The 21209-nt window shown below is 32.2% G+C and overlaps 1 protein-coding gene across 1 annotated transcript; it reads left to right on the top strand.

Moving 5' to 3' along the window:
* Positions 1-14989: 14989 nt before the first annotated feature.
* On the top strand, positions 14990-15843 carry LOC111913720 (uncharacterized). The gene is made up of 2 exons (XM_023909428.1): positions 14990-15498; positions 15579-15843. The coding sequence occupies exons 1-2, from the start codon at positions 14990-14992 to the stop codon at positions 15841-15843; spliced, it is 774 nt and encodes a 257-aa protein (XP_023765196.1).
* The last annotated feature ends 5366 nt before the right edge of the window (positions 15844-21209 follow it).

Below are 21209 nucleotides of genomic sequence, written 5' to 3' on the forward strand. Positions count from 1 at the left end.
GCATTCTCCCCTTATGACGGAAACCAAAATAGCAGCAACAATATTAGATGAACAATCATAACTTTTTATGTCTACTTATGTCATAAGAATAGATAAGTAACATTCTTTCAGCATCAGGCGTGTATTTGGGAAACTAAACCATTACTTCTCACCCATTAACAACCATTCCTGAAAGAATTTGAATACATATATGGTAGTAAACTGAAGTTACATAACAAAAATGCCAAAAACAAAACACATTTGACTTATTTCCCTGTTTATTAAACCAAACATTTCATCAAACACTTGGCATGCATCAAAACCTACAGAAAATACCAAATACTGAAATACACACTTACATGTTACGGAAAGCATTTTACCCTTAACATTATTGGAAAACATTACCAGAAGATCCAATGCTATCTGTGGGTGAATACAACTATGGTTGATCAGAACTACATCATCAAGAACTGCATCATCAGGTGCCTTCGAATTTGACTTTGAATCAATATATAAAAAGAAAACTAACAAAGCTTATCACAAACATTGAACACAAAATAAGTATTACATTTAAATGATTTTAAATGAATGAAATTGGTATAAGCTTTTACCTTGAATAAGATATGGTTGACATTGTAATGCATTTTGAAGAGAAAGATGATGAATGGTTATCAAATTGAATGGTTATGGGACAAAAGGACATCACTTGCCAACATCTATAACAAAATTGTTGTTTGATCAGATCTTTTCTTCATTCCTCTGATGCCCTTAAATTTTTGCCGATAGCTTAGAAATATAATCAACTACAAAGAATAAATAAGAGGACGTCGATAACTGAATAAAGTAGATGATTTGCTTCCTAGTTTCAAGCAATCCTCATGGAGGTGTTTGTAATTTAAATAGCAGAAAGAGAGAAGACGAATGGAAAGAACGAATATGAAGGGATGCAAATCAATCCATTTATCTAGTAGATTTACAAATATAGAGATACTCGATGTGCAAATTACGACAATGAATTTTAGGAGAGTTTAAATTTGAATTTTGAGTTTTAAGCGGTAGAAGGGCAAAATAGGTACTTTACTTTGTAAATTAAGGATCTTAAGACTGCCACATAAGAAAATGGATTCTTTTATTAGGTATGATATATATATATATATATATATATATATATATATATATATATATATATATATATATATATATATATATATATATATCATTGAGATCGGTTAAGAACTTATAGTTTCCTGAGAACCCAAGAACTAAAAGTAGACTGTTGGATTGGATTTAAGATCATAAGGGTAAGATTGTCTTTTACACCTTTTTATTAATTTAATTACATGACTATAACATCATTTCATTAAAAAAAATCTCTATGATTTTCTTTCCAAGATATCATCTTCTGACTTCAAAATTATCAAATCGACGACGATAATCATATAAATTCCATATCGATCGAATGGTTGTCGCTGTTAACGCAAAATCGTCATTGATTTCAAAACAAAATCGATCTTACAAAGTGATCATCTTATTTTAATTTCATATAATTCGTTCTCAAATCCATTTGATGTATCTATGACTGTATTGATATATGTTTAGTTACCTTAAATGAGTAGAAGGTATTCAGTATTCATTACCAAAAGTTAAATGATGTCTTGCCAAGTAAAGATATGTTTTAAATTTATAAAAGATATTGATCGCTTTTTCATTAATACATTTGTTGAAAAACACAACCATGAGCTCTACACAAACAGTACAGTGCACATGTCAAAGTCAAAAAGAAAGTTGGATCATTATGACAATACAATTATAGCTCATTTAAGCACATCAAATATATGAGTAATAAAAGCACATAGCATGGTTACTAGTTTAAAGGGTGGTTACAGTAAACAAGGTGCAAAGAAAATCGACTACAATTTTTTTTTCAAGAGACTTAAATTGTTATGTAGGAGATACTTATGCAAATATGTTGATAAATATTTTGACACTTCGACGTAAAAAAGTGCCTTCTTTCACTTTTCATTACCTGTTGGAGGAGGATGAGCTAAGGGCACTGTTTTGGGCAGATGCAATAGCAAAAAGGAACTACAAAGAATTATATGATGTCGTATCATTTGATGCTACATACAAAACAAACAAGTAAGTAATACTTAATTTCTTTACTATTTACATATTAAAATATTTCTCTAGTATTTACGTTGAATATTTTAATTATTTTCAGATATAATATGATATTTGTTCCATTTGCTGCAATTGATAACCACAAAAGATGTGTCACAATTGGTGTTGGTTTCCTAGCTAAATAAACAACAGAATTCTATACATGGCTGCTAAAATGCTTTCTCAATTGCTTTGGTAGACAACCTAATGTTGTGGTCACTGATCAAGATTCAGCTACGGCTAAAGTTGTGGAAACCGTTTTTAAAGAATCAACTCATCGTCTTTGCATGCGACACATTAGACAGAAATTAACAGATAAGGTAAAATTGTATTATATGATTTAAATAAATTTTCATTTATAATATGATTAAAAAGTTTTTTTACTGTCCCATTTATTTAGAAACTTAAATATGAACAAAAAAATTGCATTCAATAATCAGTCAATTTAAACTAAATGCACAAGATGTATGCAAAGCAATATATGTATTTTATTTAATGTTAAAATCAGTCACAAGAAAGCATTGTACTTTTGGGATCTGTTTACATAATTGTATACAAACATGTATACATACCTATATGAAGGGGCGGATTTCAATAACACTTTGGTTACTAAAATTAGTATTTTTTTTCAATAAAAACAAGGGCAATTTGGGCAGTAGTTGTTTAAATAAGCCATTTTTTCAATAAAAATAATAAAAAAGAAAGCAACCAATGTATTATGACCAATTTCTTCCAAATTTAAAAAAAAATTAATTGATGAAAAAACACTCACAAAAATACAAATGTGATTGAAATGTGATTAACATATGAATCACGTGTGATTCACATATGAATCACATGCGATTCAAATGTAATTTATATGTGATTTACATGTGAATCACATGCAAGTCATATGTGATTCACTTGTGATTTACATGTGAATTACATGTGAATCACATGTGATTCACTTATGATGTACATGTGAATTAAATGCCATTCATATATGATTTACATGTGAATCACATGTAATTCATATGTGCTTGACTTGTGATTTACATGTGAATAAATGTGATTCATATTTGAATTACATTTAATTTATATGTGAATCACGTGTAATTCATTTGTGATTTACATGTGAATCACATGTATTTTATATATGATTCACTTGTGATTTATATATGAATTACATGTGATTCACTTGTGAATCACATTTAATTTACATGTGTATCACATGTAATTCATATGTGATTCACTTGTGATTTACATGTGAATCACAACATACTTGATAATGTAGTAAGGAAGAAAATCAAGTTGTATAAAAGGGACAAAATATGAAAATAAAACATACTTTAGAGCTTACTCTATATTGTCACCAAAAGTGGATTTGATCCTATGTGTTATTATATCGTATACAAGATTCACATGTGAATAACACATAAAAGTATGTGAATATGTTATGTTATCTTCATATATGAATATATCATGTAATAATCACATGTGAACATTAAATATCATGTATTCCGTTTGTATATTAAATGTAACTTTTTCTTTTGTAGGTTTAAGCAAAAATAATAAATGAGACTAACTTTCGAAAAAGATTGCAAGGTGTAATTTAAAATTCTTGTATAGATCTAGATATATTTGAAGAAAAGTGGAAATATCTAATAAAAAGATATTAACTAGAAGATAACAAATTGCTGAAAAAGATGTATAATATTCGAACAACTTGGATTCCAGGTTTTTCTTAGAGACACTGAATTATCAGGGCTGATGAGGACAACATCAACATCATAGAGTGTAAATAGTTTCTTCAAAAGATACATGTCAAAAAATCCAATTTGCTTATGTTTATTTGCAAGTTTAAATCTGCAATGGACGTGCAAAGAAATGTTTAATCAACAATTGACGTTAATTGCAAAATTAAAAACCCACCAATTCAAAAAAATCTTCAATTTGAAGTACAAGGATCAAAGTTTTACACACATAATATACTTAAATTATTTCAAAAATAAATAGAGGATTCTGTCTGGACATGCTCAGCCGCACCATATGAGAGGGTTTAAGATCATAAAACATACTTTATTATTGAGAAAATAATGGATGAAGATAGACAAAACATAAGCGTATTCTTCAACAAAAATTCATATTATTTCTAAAGTCACAAAAGAAAGCAATTTCAATACTAGATATGAATGTTATTAAATAACTTTGCGTATGAATGAAATGTAATTCACATTTGATTTGTATCTTATTCATATTTTATATAAATTACATGTGAATCAAATCTGATTCATGTGTGATTACAATGTGAATTTAATCTGATGAACAATTAATTCACTTGTTATTAAAATGAAAATGTTATTTGATTAAGTTATGAAAAACAATGTAATTAACATGTAATTAATTTTTGATTTAAATGATTAATATAGTATAAATTTAAATGAAAAAAATGTGATTAACATCTGTCTTGTAAAATATTTTCCAGGTTAACGTTTTTCCAAATAAAGAAACATATAAATGTACTTTTTTGGTATTCGAACAATATGGAATTTTATGCAAGCATATACTATGTGTTATGAAATCAAATTTTGTAAGAAATATACCATCAAAGTATATGTTGAGAAGATGACAGAAAAATATAATAAGACATGAGGAGTTGCTAAAAAGTCATTGCAATTGTATTGCAGACAATATTAGTGGATGTGAAAGAGTGATACAAGATGCATATTCTATAATCACAGATTGTATTAATGTTATTGGACATGATGCTGAAGCAATGGCTCAATTCCTTCAATGGCAAAAGGAAATTCGAACAAAAGTTGAACAAAAGATAATCGTACAATAAAGCAAAATTTGGATTCAAAGATTAGAGTATCAAAGCCAGATATACCTAAAATAAAGAATCCAAAAGATATTACAAACAAAGGATGGGCAACAGGAAAGAGAGTTAAACTCAGAGAGAAATAGCAATGGAAAATGTTAGGAAGAATTCATGATTTTGTACTTATTGTGAAAAGAAAATTGCTCCAAATGAAAAACATGACAAAAGAAATTGTCCAAAAAAAAATTAAAGATGAATTAAGAAAGAAGCAAGAAGCATAAAAAGAAGCAACATGAGATACATAGTAATACTTTTTTTTCTAGTTAATACTTTTATAATTATATGTGATTGAATTTTTTGTTTTTGTTTTTATATATTATAAACTCGATATTTTCTTTGTTAATCATATGTGATTGACATGTGTTTGAGTTCAGAATTAAATATGATACTCACAAAATTTTTATAATAAACTCGATTTTTTTTGTTAATCATATGTGATTCACATATATTTGAGTATATCATATGTGTTATTTTTTTGTTAATCAAATATGATTCATATGTGAATCACATCTTCTTCACATGTAGGTGTAATTCATTTTGATTTATATATAATTAATCATAGGTTTTTAAGCTGGAAAGTCCTATTATTTTTGGAAAAATTATAAATTCATTAAAGTTTTCCCAAATTAACAAAAAATCAAATGTAGTTGAAATATTATTAACATGTGAATCACATGTGATTTGAATAAACTACAAATATCGATATTCATAACTAAAAATATATAGGGTTGGGTTCAACAAGGAACCATTTTAAATCTTAGAACCAAGGAACCAATCTTTTCTCAACTTTTAGAGCCAAATTTTCATCAAAAAAAAAAACTAAAAATGTAGATATTCATAACTTTTTATCCTCCATCCATTGATATCAAATTTGATAAAAAAAAATATTTGATATGTTCAGATTCACACTATGAATTTGTTCAGATTCACACTGTGAATCTGTATAGACTCACATTGTGAATCTGTACACATTCACACTGTGAATCTATACACTATAACACTCTGAATCTGTACACATTCACACTCTGAATTTGTACAGATTTACACTGTGAATCTATACAGATTTATACGGTGAATTTATAGAAAATTAATAATTTATAGTGGAGATTCATAATGTGAATCTGAACAGATAAAAAAAGTAAAAAAATATCAAATTTGATATCAATTAAAAGAAGATAAAAAGTTATAAATTTCTATATTTTTAGAATTTTTTTCGATAAATAATAAGATCTAAAACTTGAAAAAATAATAGTTCCTTGATTTTATGGTTTAAAATGTTTTCTTGTTGAACTTTTGCATATATATATATATATATATATATATATATATATATATATATATATATATATATATATATATATATATATATATATATATATATATATATAGGTTCAAATGTATCTAACAATTATTGTATGCATGAATGAACCAATTACAAATTAGCAAAAAATTAAATAATTTATTAAACGAATAAGGATATTTTTGGGTTTTTGACACATTTAATTAATGTGATCATTTAATAAATCCCTTCAATTAAGGAAACAAAATAATTAGGCTTGACCTAATCTCTCTATTTTATCTCACGTCTTCTTCGCCTACATAAGAAAAAGAAATCAAATGAGTCGTCTTCACAGTTTCACCATCATCTCCATCGCCAATCACCACACACACATACACACCACCACCAAATTCTTCGTTCTTCATGGAATCAAAGGGCTTCAAGAAACTATGCAGGTACCAAATACTTATAGGTTCGGATACTACACCGGTTGCCCTCGCTTTCTTAATCGACAACTCTACTACCGACGAGTCCAGAATATGTTGTTCTTAAGTCGCAATCGCAACTAGGTATATTTACTTTTTCTTTTTTGTAGTTTCTCTATATGAGGCCTAAACCTTCTAATAAGTATTCTTCATGTTGTCTTGATTTAAGTGATAGTGCTTTAATCGTTAGTTGTTCTGCAACAATTTACTTATACAAGTTTGTTTGTGTTGATACATCTTTAATTAGGTGGTCTGCCTTGTTTGGTTGTCAAAAGTGTTAAATTGCGTAATATCACTAAATCGTTAATATGTTAGTTCCGTTGCTAGATGTTGAACACCCATGCCCCCGAGGTGTTGTTGAACATCATCCATGGAAGCTTTATAGTCTTCGTTCATAAACCCGATACTGCTAAATACTCATCCTTCAAATTATGAATTTTATTTTTATTATCAAAATGATTTTACATTAAGAATTCATTTTTTACCTAATGATTCACAATAAAATTCTGGTCACTTTTTTTAATTTTAATATAGTAGTTTTCTGTTGCACTCACATCTCGATGATTGAATCTATTTTTTTTGGTTTGTTTAACATTCTAAATTTTCATTTGGCATTGATATATAATATTAGTGAGGGGTCATTCTGCCAGAATTGAATCCAGTTCTGTCAGAATCGAATAAAGAATTTCAATTCTGTTGGAATGGAATCATGATATTTCATCACTAATTTGTGCATTTTCTACAATTCTTGGTTATAGATTTTGATGCAATTCACATGTCTTCAGATTTGTACAAAAGACTTTAGTTTTTTTATTTTCCATTTGGTAATGTATTATTGGGTTCTAAACTACAATTGGATTTCGTTTCACAGATGCTTGAAGAACGGACTGCAGAATTGAAAGTGATTCTCAACAACAATATTCTTTTAGAATGTATTAGTGTCTTTTGTTAGATTTTGATTTTTTTTCAATTTTCAACCGTTCTTAGTTTTATTTTTTAACAATAAATGTAATTCCTAGGAATTGTTACCCATATTCTTTAAGAATTAGTGTAATTTTTGTTTTTATTCTTCAATTGATGGTTCAAGAATTTGTTATTTTTCAAGAAGTTCATTCCGTCAAAATATGTATTCTGTCATAATATTTATTCTTTTATGGTTCAAGAATGTTTCAAGATACTCATAAATATATTCTGTTAGAATGACCTGAAATAAAAGAATGTTTCAAGATATGAGCTGTTATTCATTCTATAGGAATATGTATTCTAGCATTTAATACGAATTTTGGCATTCTCATAGAATATATCATTCTAACTAAAGGTCATTCTGACAGAAGAAATTCGGTTATTATAAAAAACACATTAGAATTAAATCAATTAATATTGAAGTACTTTAAAAAATTCAAATTTTAAAAATTAGGAGAATTAATTATCCCTAAATTTATGAAAATTTCCTTTTTTAAATATAGTTAATTGTCCAAAATACCCTTATGCTGAAAATTATGTGATTATATGGTACATGCTACCTTACTATAATATGATAGACTCTCGGACCATTGATTATATTGCATCTGATGGTCTAGATCTGTGCATTATGGTACACAATAGTTAGTAAAAACAAAATAACTTAAGCATATATATATATATATATATATATATATATATATATATATATATATATATATATATATATATATACACAAACACACACACACACACACGATTGTTGTATAAATAAGCGGTGGTGTTTTAATAGTAGATGTATTAAGCTAAAACCTTGAAGGTTTAAGGTTACAAAAACCATGAATATATCCGATCTTTGGTTGGTTTGGATACAAGATACATATAGTGATGTATGTAATATTGGAATTCTCATGGAATCATTCCTATAGGTAAGAATACCGGTCAAGGAAAGATTGAAAGCTCTAATTTTGATATGAATAAAAAAAGACATCGGTGTTATCTTGACATGTACCATGATCATACAAGTTCTATGTTACCAAGCTTCAGGGTTGGTATGTACTCTTCGATGGGGAAAGAAATAATAAAATTCTTATACATTAGTGATTGTTAAATTGGTGTACTGCTATTAAGAAATAAACAAAGTGGTAGCACAATGTGGAGTTGTGGACTTTGTATTTTTTGGCATTCTTTGGGGAAACTACAATAAATAGCAACATATTTTCACATCATATATTAAAATATATTTAATATGATCGGTTAACCCTAAAACCACTCTACATTTTTTGGAAATCTCAAATAGGAAACCTGCACAAATTTAAAAGGCTGCTATAATGGTTATGGAGTTTAGACGGTTCTTATAACAATTTTTTTAAATTTGGATGTTTTATGTAACATTTTTCAAAAGTAGGGTGGTTTTGGTATTTCGTGTGAGAGAAAATTAGAGAAATTATACCAAGATCAAGAACTATACCAAGATAAAATAAAATTAAAATAAATGTAGTTTGTACCAACAAGGAGGCTTAAATGTCAAGATTATGTTATTCAAAGTCTCCAATAGTTTTTCTTTCTTTCTGATATTAATTTTTATCTTATTTTTGTATTAATTTCTATATACTCATCTAAAATCCTTGATGTTGTATGTTTGATGTCCGACCGGTTCGAGTTTTTAGCAGTGGTTGATTTTGTATGTTTGATGTCCGACCGGTTCGATTTTTAAACCAGTCGTCAATAGTTCAAGGTAGTTAACTATGGATGTGTTTTTAAGAGGTAGACTAATGAAATTGTTTGAATTTTTTTGTTTGATGTAGTTTTTCTCTCCGGTGGTTTCTTGTAGCCCGAAACAACAACGAATTTATATTTCTAAAACAAAACAACAAATTATTTTTAATGAAAAACCATTTTTAACCTAAAACAATAATGTACTTATATTTTTAAACATAAAAAGCAACATACTTTAACTTTTAAGTCAAACTAGGGAAAAGACACATGCTCTGCATGGGTCAGGTTGGCTTCATTGGTACTTTGCCAATAAATAGTATTTTATCTATGTTTCTTTAAATGTAGAAGAAAAATACTGTGACAACCCGAAAATTTCTATCCGGTAAAGCCAATCAATCCAATCAAATGTCAGACTTATTTCTGCTATCTTTTAGCATTGTTAAGGGTCTGTTTGAGTGTTCCAAGCCTAGTACACTTAAGGATTGTGTGTATGGGTGTGTCAGCTTAAGTTCATTGGGTTGCAAAAGAGCCGGAAACTCCATCACAAGGAGTTTACGGCCGCAAACTAGAGTTTACGGCCGTAAACTCTTGGTGGCCGTGAACTCCCATGATCAGTATAAATTTCCTTCATTTATCCTTCATTTCTCACCTCTTTCAACCAAGAACACTCAAACTCTCTCAAGTATCATCAAGGGAACCATCATTTCTCTTCAAAAACGTAAGTAATTCCTCCATTTTGCTAGTTAATCTTCTTGATCATATGAATCCTATGAATCACATCCTTGAATTCATCACTTTCCTTCAAGATCTTCAAATCTTCATCTTTTCACCCAGAACACCCACTTGTTCTTGGGCCATAAACACCCTAAACTCATCCAAAGTGTGAGTATCTCTTCTATCAACTTGTTATCCGTTAGAAACTCTTGTATCCTCATGATACAAACACCCTATAAGCATGAATCAATATCTAAAATGCATAATCTTCAAGTGTTTATGGCGGTAAACACTTCTTGAGGTCGTAAACTCAAGTGTGTGTCCGTAAACACACTTAATGTGGCCGTAAACTCCCTTTCATACAATCACATGTGATTGTAACACTTCATTGCAAATGTTTCCTAGTCCCTAATGTTGTTTCCTTGCATGTTAGTTGTTTTAAACACTAATTACATGCCTATATATGCCATTATATGTCATTTAGGACTCGTTTGTGTCTCGGGAATTCATTCGTGGAACTTCTCATCCTTACACGAACCTTCAGTTGAATCACCCACATAAGGTGAGTTCATACCCCTATAATCAATCTTTTAAATGTTTTAAATGCTTTTTTTTGGGGGGGGGGGGGGGGGCGGGGGCGGGGGCGGGGGAATACAAATTGAACACAATGATATTGTGTAAGTGTTTATCTGTGATAATCATCATTTAAAGGATTTATTATGCTTTATAAGTGATCAAATCATTTCAAAAACTCTTTGAAAGTTATGTTACTTTGTTGTTTATAAAGCTCTGTTTTTAAAGTACAATCATAACTCAGTAGATAATCGAGTCTTTTCTACAAATCAGAGACAGTTCAAAACAAAGATACTAATAAACTATAACAAGTATAGTTTAGGAGTTCAGAACATATGATAACAAGAACAGAAAGGAACATACGATAACAAGAACAAGATAACATTTATGTCAGACTACTTCACGACTTAGCAATATACTTGTTAGGTCGCGTTTTGTAACCAGAGTCTCCTGGAAGGAGAACGGACATTGTGTGTATAGATCTATACGGGACTAACAAGCCCGCATCCCGACTGTTCGCAACAGTTTGGCCGACAGGCCAAGGGGTGACAAATGTCACATCAGTTTCGACGCCAGCAGGTCGTCGTGTTAAACACTTGTTGATCAGTATGGTTATAACCTCATTACATCTTAACCTTAATTAAAAAACTGGTTTTAAGGTAGTTAGTGTTTCAGTAATTACTTTATACAATATTATTAAATACTTTCATTTTCCCATTACATTCATATAGTGATGTTCTCACATAAAAGGTAATGCAAACTATTTTCTAGTAAAGATAATCTTAAATTTGGGAAAAACTTACATCATTACAAAAGACAAGCAGAACAGTCGAGTCTTAATACATTTAGTTAGAAGGGGGCCTATAATGCTAACTTTATGATTCATCGGTAGATACATCAAGGATATATATTAATTGGGTCCGGTAGACAGTAGAATGTGTGTTTTCTGCTTCATTTCTTATTCCTTGTTTGGTTGTGTGCTTAGAGCAGATTCACCCAGTCTACTATCTATTCGATCTTAGCTATATATATATATATATATATATATATATATATATATATATATATATATATATTCCGTATACACCAAGTAATCATAAGGAGTACCAGGTACGGGTCAGGTCATAGAATACAAATTCAATATACCATTTTCTCGTACAAAAACATACTTTTCAGATAGAACATTTAGTAGACTAAACTAGAAACTTATCAGTAGAAGGGTTTAATTCATTTTATTAAACCAGTATAACTTAAAGTACCTTAGTGATTAATTCTATAATACCTTAGTTTATACAACAGAGTTATATATAATCAATATCCAATAAGCAGTTGGATGTGTGCTTTCCGCCTTACTTCCTGTTCCTTGTTTGGTTGTGGGCTTAAGGCAGATTCACCCATTTAACTTCCGTTCGATGTTAGATATATATATATATATATATATATATATATATATATATATATATATATATATATATATATATATAGTATAAACTAAGTGATTATAGAAGGAACTATTGTGGTTACCATTTTTACTAAAGGAAATATATGAATATGATTTTCTTAATGAATGGTTTCATCAAATATAAAGAACTATGACAGTTTACTCCGTAAGTACCAAATGAATACGTCAGGGTTATATACAGTGAAGATCTAACAAACAATGGAATGTGTGCTTTCCGCTTCATTTCCTGTTCCTTGTTTGGTTGTAGGCTTAGGGAAGATTCACACAATCGATTGTCTGGTTACTCTAAATTGTATATAACTTATATCCATTTAGTACTTATAGAAGAAATTGTAGAGTCATTTTTACTTTCATTCATCATATCAGAAAATATAGGATTTTCTGTAGGAACAGACGGACTTTTCTAAAAAGAACTTACAACTTACTTTTCATCACTTAAATACTTATGAACTCACCAGCTTAAATGCTGATCTACTCTTTCGAAATAACTTGTATTCTCAGGAAACTAGTAGGCAGGTACGCGTATTGGCGTTCAGAAGATGGAGTATAGTAGCTTTATGTCTTGTTTTGTTATTTACTTTTGGAGTCTAACTTTTGTGAATCACATACATTGTAAACACTGTCATATGAATGCAATGGTCGTTTGTTACTTTGATTACTATGATGCATGTGTTGTGATACTAAACATGATGTCCTCTACCCCCGAACGTTTCTGCCGTTCCGGTTTGGAGGTGTGACAAATACAAACAAATTCATACCTATAAAGTAGGTTCTTATTATGGTTAAAAGCTATAAGTACTATGCTATTATAGGAATACAACAAACTCACGGATCTTTTGCTACTATCCTGAATTATATTGTTTTATCTCGTTTGATTAATACGTAATGCATAAAGCTCATCTTTTTCTATTGATGGCTATTCCAATTATACGAACCTTATTCTTTCTTGAAAATACAAACAAAAATTTCCAAATAAAAGTAATAATGTTTTTAGGACTTGTCCTTCCAGCGTTCCATATTCATACCAAAGTTGGAAAAGTATGATAAATCAATATCTTGAAGTCTCCATGGCTTTTCCTCAAACCCATCAATATGCACTTCAAATATAGTCCTAAAGACATCAAAGAAAGGTAGAACTTATTATAGAAACATAAACTTATAAATCTAGTTATATATGAAATATGATATTTATTCTAAAAGGTTAATATGGTCATTACTTATTTGAACGAAGTCTGAAATTGAGTCTACTTTAAATATACTCGATATTCTTCTTTTCATCGCGTGTCTTTGCATTTTCCAAATCCACCAGATCCATATTTCCAACTCCTCTATAAATCAAAACCAAAACAACACCAAAACCATATCAATTAAAATCCAAAATACCTCAAACCATCGTAAAAATGTAATTAAACATAATCTCAAAAGAGAGAGAAACAAAACTCAATGACCATATACATACATAAAGTTTGATTTTTATATCTTCAATCAGCACCAGTTCCATTTTCTGCCATTGCAGGAACAAAATTGTAGTAGAAGAAAGAAAAAAATCATAAATGTGTGAGTTATAGTTTTAATTTAATGCTAAAATGTGGAGTTTACCTATGTTATAACTGTGTAGTACTCATGACCAAATAAACCGATCCCAAACACCACGTCAAGTGAGCATTTCATTTGACAGAATAGAAACCACTTTTGTTCCCATTTCTCCACTAAATTTCAATGATCTTTTAACAGGGAAAAATAGAGTTTTTTTCATTACCTGTAGAAGAAGCTTGTTAACAATTGCATGATGAGCCCAAAATGGAAAGGCTTGGAAAGGCAAAGCAGTAGAAAAAAAATACAAAAGCACTTTCGTTCCCGTTTCTCCACTAAACCAACTTTTAACAGTAAAAAAAGATATTTTTTCATTACCAGCAAAAGAAGCTTGTCAGAAATGGGACGATAAGCCCTAAATAAGAAGGCAAATCAGCAGAAAAAAATTACAACATTCATAAATAAACATAACAGAAGGGTTAAAAAACAAAAGACGCAATCACACATGTTGACATTTCTGTAATCAGGGTTCGATTCCAGGGCAGAGAGATGAGGTTATTGGAGCGGAGAGGAGAGGGAAACCCCACTTTAGTTGGTAAACATTTCCGATACGCCAGCCCAAACAGATCATCTTCAACAAACACCATTTGAAAATCCAAGGTTTTTAAGAAGGAAAAAATTTGGAGGCGATAGTAGGAAGAAATCAAATAGAAATAAAAAATCAGTAAAGGAAAAGTAGAAAAAACCATACCTTGAGAAATTGGAAAGGAAGGAAAGAGAAAACAGAGAAGTCGTATTATTTTTCCCTTCTGTTGAATTTGATGAAATGAGAAACCTGGAAGAAGAAACCAAAAATTTTAAAAACAACAAAGTGAATCATAATATTAAAGGAATTGAAAAACAGAGAGTTATCCTCTCCTGGAATATCTGATTTATTCGTTAGATTATTTGGTTATTATCCATTAGCTTGTCGTTATCTTTGTTTTCTTGTTAATCAAGAACTCCTTGTATTTAAACCATTTTGATAGTTGAATAGACGAAAACCTTTTAATCCACTGAAATTTCCATGGTATCAAAGCAGGATTCACAGGCTTGCGACGAACCTAACCGGAGATGACCGGTGAGAAACCAGAATCCTTGAAGGAACCTGATGGGACTCCCCTCAATTCTAATTCTCCCTACTACATCCATGCGTCAGAGTACCCCAGGCAGATGCACGTTAACGACATCCTAACCGATAGCAACTATAATGACTGGGCCAGGAGATGAAGAACTTTCTTTTCGCCAAGAACAAGGTTGGGTTCATAACTGGGTCAATTAAGAAACCAGGAGAAGATTCAGCCGTATACATGCCTTGGATGCGTGCAGATGCGATGATCAAGGGATGGATAACTACAGCCATGGAAAAGGATATCAGAACAAGCGTCAAATATGCATACACATCGAAGGAGATCTGGGATGATCTAGAGGAGAGGTTTGGAAAAGAAAGTGCTCCAAGAGCATATGAGTTGAAACAGTCACTCACCATCACGAGACAAGAAGGAACATCGGTTTCAGCTTATTACACCAAGCTACGGGGACTGTGGGACAAGATCCAGACCATATCACCTCTTCCACGCTGTTCATGCTCCAATTGTACCTGTGATATTGGCAAAAGGCTTAATGAGTTCAAAGAAAAAGAAAAGCTCTATGAATTCCTCATGGGCCTTGACAGTGAATACTCTACAATCAAGACACAAATTCTTGCCATGACGAACAGCAAAGGGCAGTTTCGGTATCTAAGAAGACAAGAACAGAGGCTGCAGCACTTTAGACCTACACTCCAGGAAAGAAAGAAATTACTGCAAATTTCAGCCAACAAAGGAAGAAGTCTGCATCAAAAGACATTAAGAAGGTCACAGGAGAAGAGGTAGAGCACTGCAACCACTGTGGTAAGAATGGTCACAACAGAGACGGATGTTTCAAAAGAATTGGGTATCCCGATTGGTGGCCGAATAAGGCGAAACAGGAAAAGAATAAAACAAAGGCAGCATTCGTTGATTCAGGAACTAGTCCTATTCCAGGTCTATCGAATGAGCAATACCAGAACCTGATCAAACATTTCTCTAAAGATGGGTGAAACAACAACACCATACCCACAGTAAACATGGCTGGTATGGTCAAGGTCGTTGACTCTTGGGTCGTTGACTCTGGTGCTACTGAACATATAACATATAAACAATATTTGCTAGAAAACAACACGAGAAACCCATTGGAACCATCAGTTACAATACCCAATGGAGATCTTGTTTTCGTTGATGGAAAAGGAAATTGCACTTTACAGAATGGAATCAAAATTGAAGGAGTCTTGCATATTCCACAATTCAATTGCAATTTATTATCAGTCAGTCGACTGACTAGAGATTTACAATGTGCCATAACTTTTCTTCCTGATTTGTGCTACATGCAGGACTTACACTCGAAGAAATTGACTGGCGCGGGTGAGTGCAAAGGTGGTCTCTACCGAATGGGCTTGGCAGCAGAAAAGAAGAGTGTTATGATGACAACTGTTGATGTTGAGCTGTGGCATAAGAGGTTGGGTCATGCCTCCGAATCAAAGTTGAGCCAAGTCGATTTTTTGGAGAATCATTCTAGGAAATTAAAAGAAAGAGTTTGTGATTCATGTGTAAAGCTAAACATACTAGGCTTCCATTTACTCTTAGTTCAATAAAAACAAATAGTTGTTTTGATTTGTTACATGTTGATGTTTGGGGCAAGTATCATACTCCTTCGATTTCCAGTGCTTCTTATTTCCTTACCATCGTAGATGATTTCAGTAGGGCTATTTGAGTTTATCTTCTTAAATACAAGAATGAAGCAAGCAGCTATTTAATTGACTTTCACAACATGCTGAAAATGGAATTTGAAAAACAAACCAAGTGAATAAGAGCAGATAATGATGTGAATTCATATCAGGCTCCATGAGAGATTTTTATGCTAAGGAAGGAATCATATTGGAAACCACATGCCCATATACCCCATAGCAAAACGGGGTTGTGGAGCGAATACATAGACACATTCTTGAGATCGCAAGAGCGTTGAAGTTTGAGGCCAATGTGCCAATCAAGTTTTGGGGAGAGTGTGTTCTCACAACCATGTACATTATCAATAGATTACCCTCAAAGGTCATTAAAAATAAGACCCCATATGAAGTCCTGTTTTGGACAAAAACCTAACTATGACCACATGAAAGTCTTCTGATGCTTAGTTTATGCAAGAAACATGGAAACCAAGGGAGATAAGTTTGAAGTGAGGGGGAGACCATGTTCATTGGATATCCACAAGGAAAGAAAGGATATCGAATATTTGACCTTACCGATAAAAAGATCATTGTCTCTAGAGACATCAAGTTTGTGGAAAATGTTTTTCCTTTCACTGATAATATAGAAAGGAATAATAGCGAAGCAAGGCTCGATGATTTTCTAGGCAACACTGTCGAAGAAAGTGATGAACTGACACGAAGGGAGGCTGATCAAGGTTTACTGAGCGAACCCGAATTAGACCTGGGTACATGTGATGAGACGAGACCACCATTGATCTAAACTTGTCTGAAGATCCAGCAGATCATGTTACAGAAGACACAACTGATCAAATGCAACCCACTGAAGAACAGAGAGATAAAAGAAGCAGGTCTGGACCCAAATATCTCGATGACTTCATTGTGGACTTGCCATCTTTGGTAGACCATGCATCACCCACCACCAATCAACAACCTTCAACGGTACATCCTATGGTTAATTTTTTGTCTTATGATCGGTTTAGCCATTCGCACAAAGCTTTTTTTAACTTCAGTTAGCTCAAACCATGAGCCGAAACATTTTAATCAAGCTGTGCAGGATGTTAAGTGTAGAGAAGCAATGCAAAAAGAAATAAATGCTCTTGAAGAAAATGGAACTTGGTCACTTGAGGAGTTGCCAAAAGGAAAGTGTGCTATAGACTCCAAATGGGTCTATAAGATTAAATACCAACCAAATGGCGAAATTGAGAGGTACAAGGCACAGCTTGTTGCAAAAGGCTTCACTCAGTTGGAGGGGGTAGACTTTCATGACACTTTTGCTCTGGTGGCGAAACTTGTTACTGTCTGAACCTTACTTGTTGTGGTTGTAAAGAGAGACTAGATCATGCATCAACTTCATGTCAACAATGCGTTTCTGCATGGAGATTTGGATGAGGAGGTGTACATGAAGATACCTCAAGGTTTTAGCAAAGAAGGTGATACTAGAGTATGTCGGTTGCGAAAATCTCCTTATGGTCTCCGGCAGGCATCACGTAATTGGTATCACAAATTTACAACAACTTTGCTCGCAATCAATTTCAAACAATCGCATGCGGATCATTCACTTTTCATATACAAGAAACAGGGAAGTTTTGTTGCAACCCTTATATATGTGGACGACGTCATTATTGTCGGGAATGGTGTTTCTAAGATACATGACACAAAAAAATGTATCTAGAAAAAATGTTTAGCATAAAAGATCTACGCCCATTGAAGTATTTTCTTGGACTAGAGGTGGCTCGAACCTCGGATGGTTTGGTTTTGGGTCAACGTAAGTATACTTTTGGATATTCTTGAAGACAGTGGGATGCAAGGTTGTCGATCTTGTAGCTTTCCGATGGAGCAAAATCTGAAACTAGATCAAAGCAAGGATAGTCCTGCTGTTGATGCTAGTCAATACCGGCGTTTAATTGGAAGACTTCTTTATTTACAAGCCACTCGGCCGGACATAGCATTTTCTGTAAACATTTTGAGTCAATTTGTTTCTGATCCAAGGGAAACACACTTGAATGCAGTGCACCGAATTTTACGGTATTTAAAGGCAACACCAGGTCAGCGAATATTTTTTCCAAAAGGTGGAGGAATGAATCTTGCGACATATTGTGATGCAGATTGGCTTGGCTGTCCTGCCACCAGGCATTCTTGTACCGGGTATTGGATTATACTTGGAGGTACGTGCACCTATCTCCAGGAAAACCAAGAAGCAGTCCATTGTTTCCCGTTCTTCAGCAGAGGCAGAGTATCGAGCCATGGCAACGTCTGTTAGTGAAACTTTGTGGTTACGTTGGTTATTGAAACACTTGGAAGCTTCTCCCATTGGTCCTACACCTTTGTTTTGTGATAATCAAGCAGCAAGGCACATAGCTAATAATCCTGTGTTTCATGAACGAACTAAGCATCTTGAAATGGATTGTTATTTCGTCCGTTAACAAGTTGAGTCCACTGAGGTTCGTCCAATGCATGTTCACACTACACATCAAGTTGCTGACTTATTTACAAAGGCTTTGGGTTCACAACGTCTTCATTTTTTGCTTAGCAAGTTGGGCATTCGGAACTTACATGCACCAACTTGAGGGGGAGTAAAGGAATTGAAAAACAGGGAGTCATCCTCTCCTGGAATATCTGATTTATTCGTTAGATTATTTGGTTATTATCCATTAGCTTGTCGTTATCTTTGTTTTCTTGTTAATCAAGAACTCCTTGTATTTAAACCATTTTGATAGTTGAATAGACGAAAACCTTTTAATCCACTGAAATTTTGGTAACTGAAAGCGTCAACTATCTTCTCCCATTTACCTTCACAAATGGGAAACAATTTAAAGCCCTAAACCGAAAGCAAGAGGTTCAGTCGACAAAAGGATAGGTAGATTGCAGTCATCTTTGATCTCTATTTGTTTCTTTCCCAGGCAAAATAACAACCACCGCTCACTTTCCAGTGGTAGGCACCGTCACCATCGACGACTACCCTCCTTTTTTTTGTTGCCGTGACCACAATCGGTGGAAGGTAGAGCAAATAGGATGAGGCGGTGGAGGAAACTTCGAGAAGGAGTGGAGCGATTAAACTTAGTCGATGAGTAGATACACCACCAAGGATCCAACCCTAGGTGACAAAATAACAACCACTGCAGCACTTTCCGGTGGTAGGCACCGTCACCATCGGCAACTACCCTCCTTTTTTCGTTCCCGTGACCACAATCGGTGGAAGGTAGAGCAAAAAGAGTGAGGCGGTGGAGGAAACATCGAGAAGGACCGGAGGGATTAAACTAAGCCGATGAGTACATATACAACCAAGGATCCGACTCCGAACAGTACCGACCCAGGTACTGTTCATAAAAGCACAAATTTATATATATAAAGAATAATATATCTTTACTTGTGAAGTTACACCTTTTTAAACATTGGGTGCTAAATAGAGTGAAATTTTTTCCTCTTAGATTCATTATTTTTCAACGGAATTTGCAATGAACATATTGTTGCTAGCTATATACTTAGGAAGGATAATAGTACTCGGTGTTTCTATGAAATTCTTTGCCAATTATAATAGTAATATTTGGTAGTAACCTATGATGTATATATATAATCAATTCACTATCCTATCGTCGTAGTGGAAAAAAATCAAGAAACTCTAAAATTATATAATGTATTGTCTATATATATTTTTAAATTAAATATATATTTTATAAATATACAAACAAGTCCCCTGTGGGAGTACGGGACGGAAATATCCACTCTCGTCCCTGGTTCCGAAAATAAAATGGGGTTTAATCCCACTCCCGCCCCCGCCCCCAAGTTTTTTGAAAAATTAATCTGGTATAGAATCGGGGTCCCACTAAAGTTTTTGACATCTCTAATTTAATCTCAACAAAAAATAGTGAAAAGAAGCGGCAAATCCCAAAAAAAAATCAAACAAATTACAAAGAATTTTGTTTTCAAACTTAAAATTAAAAGGGATTTTGCCGGCCATATGTTGTTTGCCGTGTCATTTGGTTTTATAAATTGAATTTTAATAATTATATTAATAAAATGATTTTAACGATACGTACATAAAAATAAGCACGTAAAAATAGTTTTTTTTTAACGATGAAAAAACTATTATAAAAAATTAGAATATGTATATTACCGAGATAATTAAACAAGAAAATTTACAAAATAACGGAGTGAAAATGCTATATTTAAGCTCAAAGTCAAAGAATAAAAATGACATTTTAGAAAAATAGAGGGTAAACACTATAATTCTTTAAAAGTAGAGAACCAAATTGAAATTTCAAAAAGTATAGAGTGGAAAATATAACTATTCAAAATAGATATACAGAAAAATGAAGAGAATTGTTTTTAAAAATATATAAGGGTTGCAACATACGAGTTGTAAATGTTTTTGGAAACATTATTGTAAATTAATATACTTATAACTAGCTTTGGAAATTAAAAAATTAGAAATATTAGAAATAACTCAATGATAGTTTTTCAACACACGTATTACATTACAGTATAATTAATGAAAATAAAAATACATCACATATCTACTACATCTCTAAACTAATTACTCCACCATGTTAACAACTCCCGCCACTTTTCCCACCATCCTCCTACCGCTTAACTTCCATCTTCACCATAACCAACACCAACACCACCATAAACATCACCATCACTATCACCATCATCAACAACAT

The sequence above is a fragment of the Lactuca sativa genome, chromosome 4, assembly GCF_002870075.4.
Source record: "Lactuca sativa cultivar Salinas chromosome 4, Lsat_Salinas_v11, whole genome shotgun sequence".
NCBI lineage: Eukaryota > Viridiplantae > Streptophyta > Magnoliopsida > Asterales > Asteraceae > Lactuca > Lactuca sativa.

What these genes read in the sequence shown, in the direction of transcription:
- LOC111913720 (XM_023909428.1), top strand. Translation starts at nt 14,990, where the DNA reads ATGAAGAACTTTCTTTTCGCCAAGAACAAGGTTGGGTTCATAACTGGG. An exon ending in AACAGCAAAGGGCAGTTTCG is followed by an intron (nt 15,499 to 15,578) that starts GTATCTAAGAAG and finishes TGCAAATTTCAG; the next exon opens with CCAACAAAGGAAGAAGTCTG.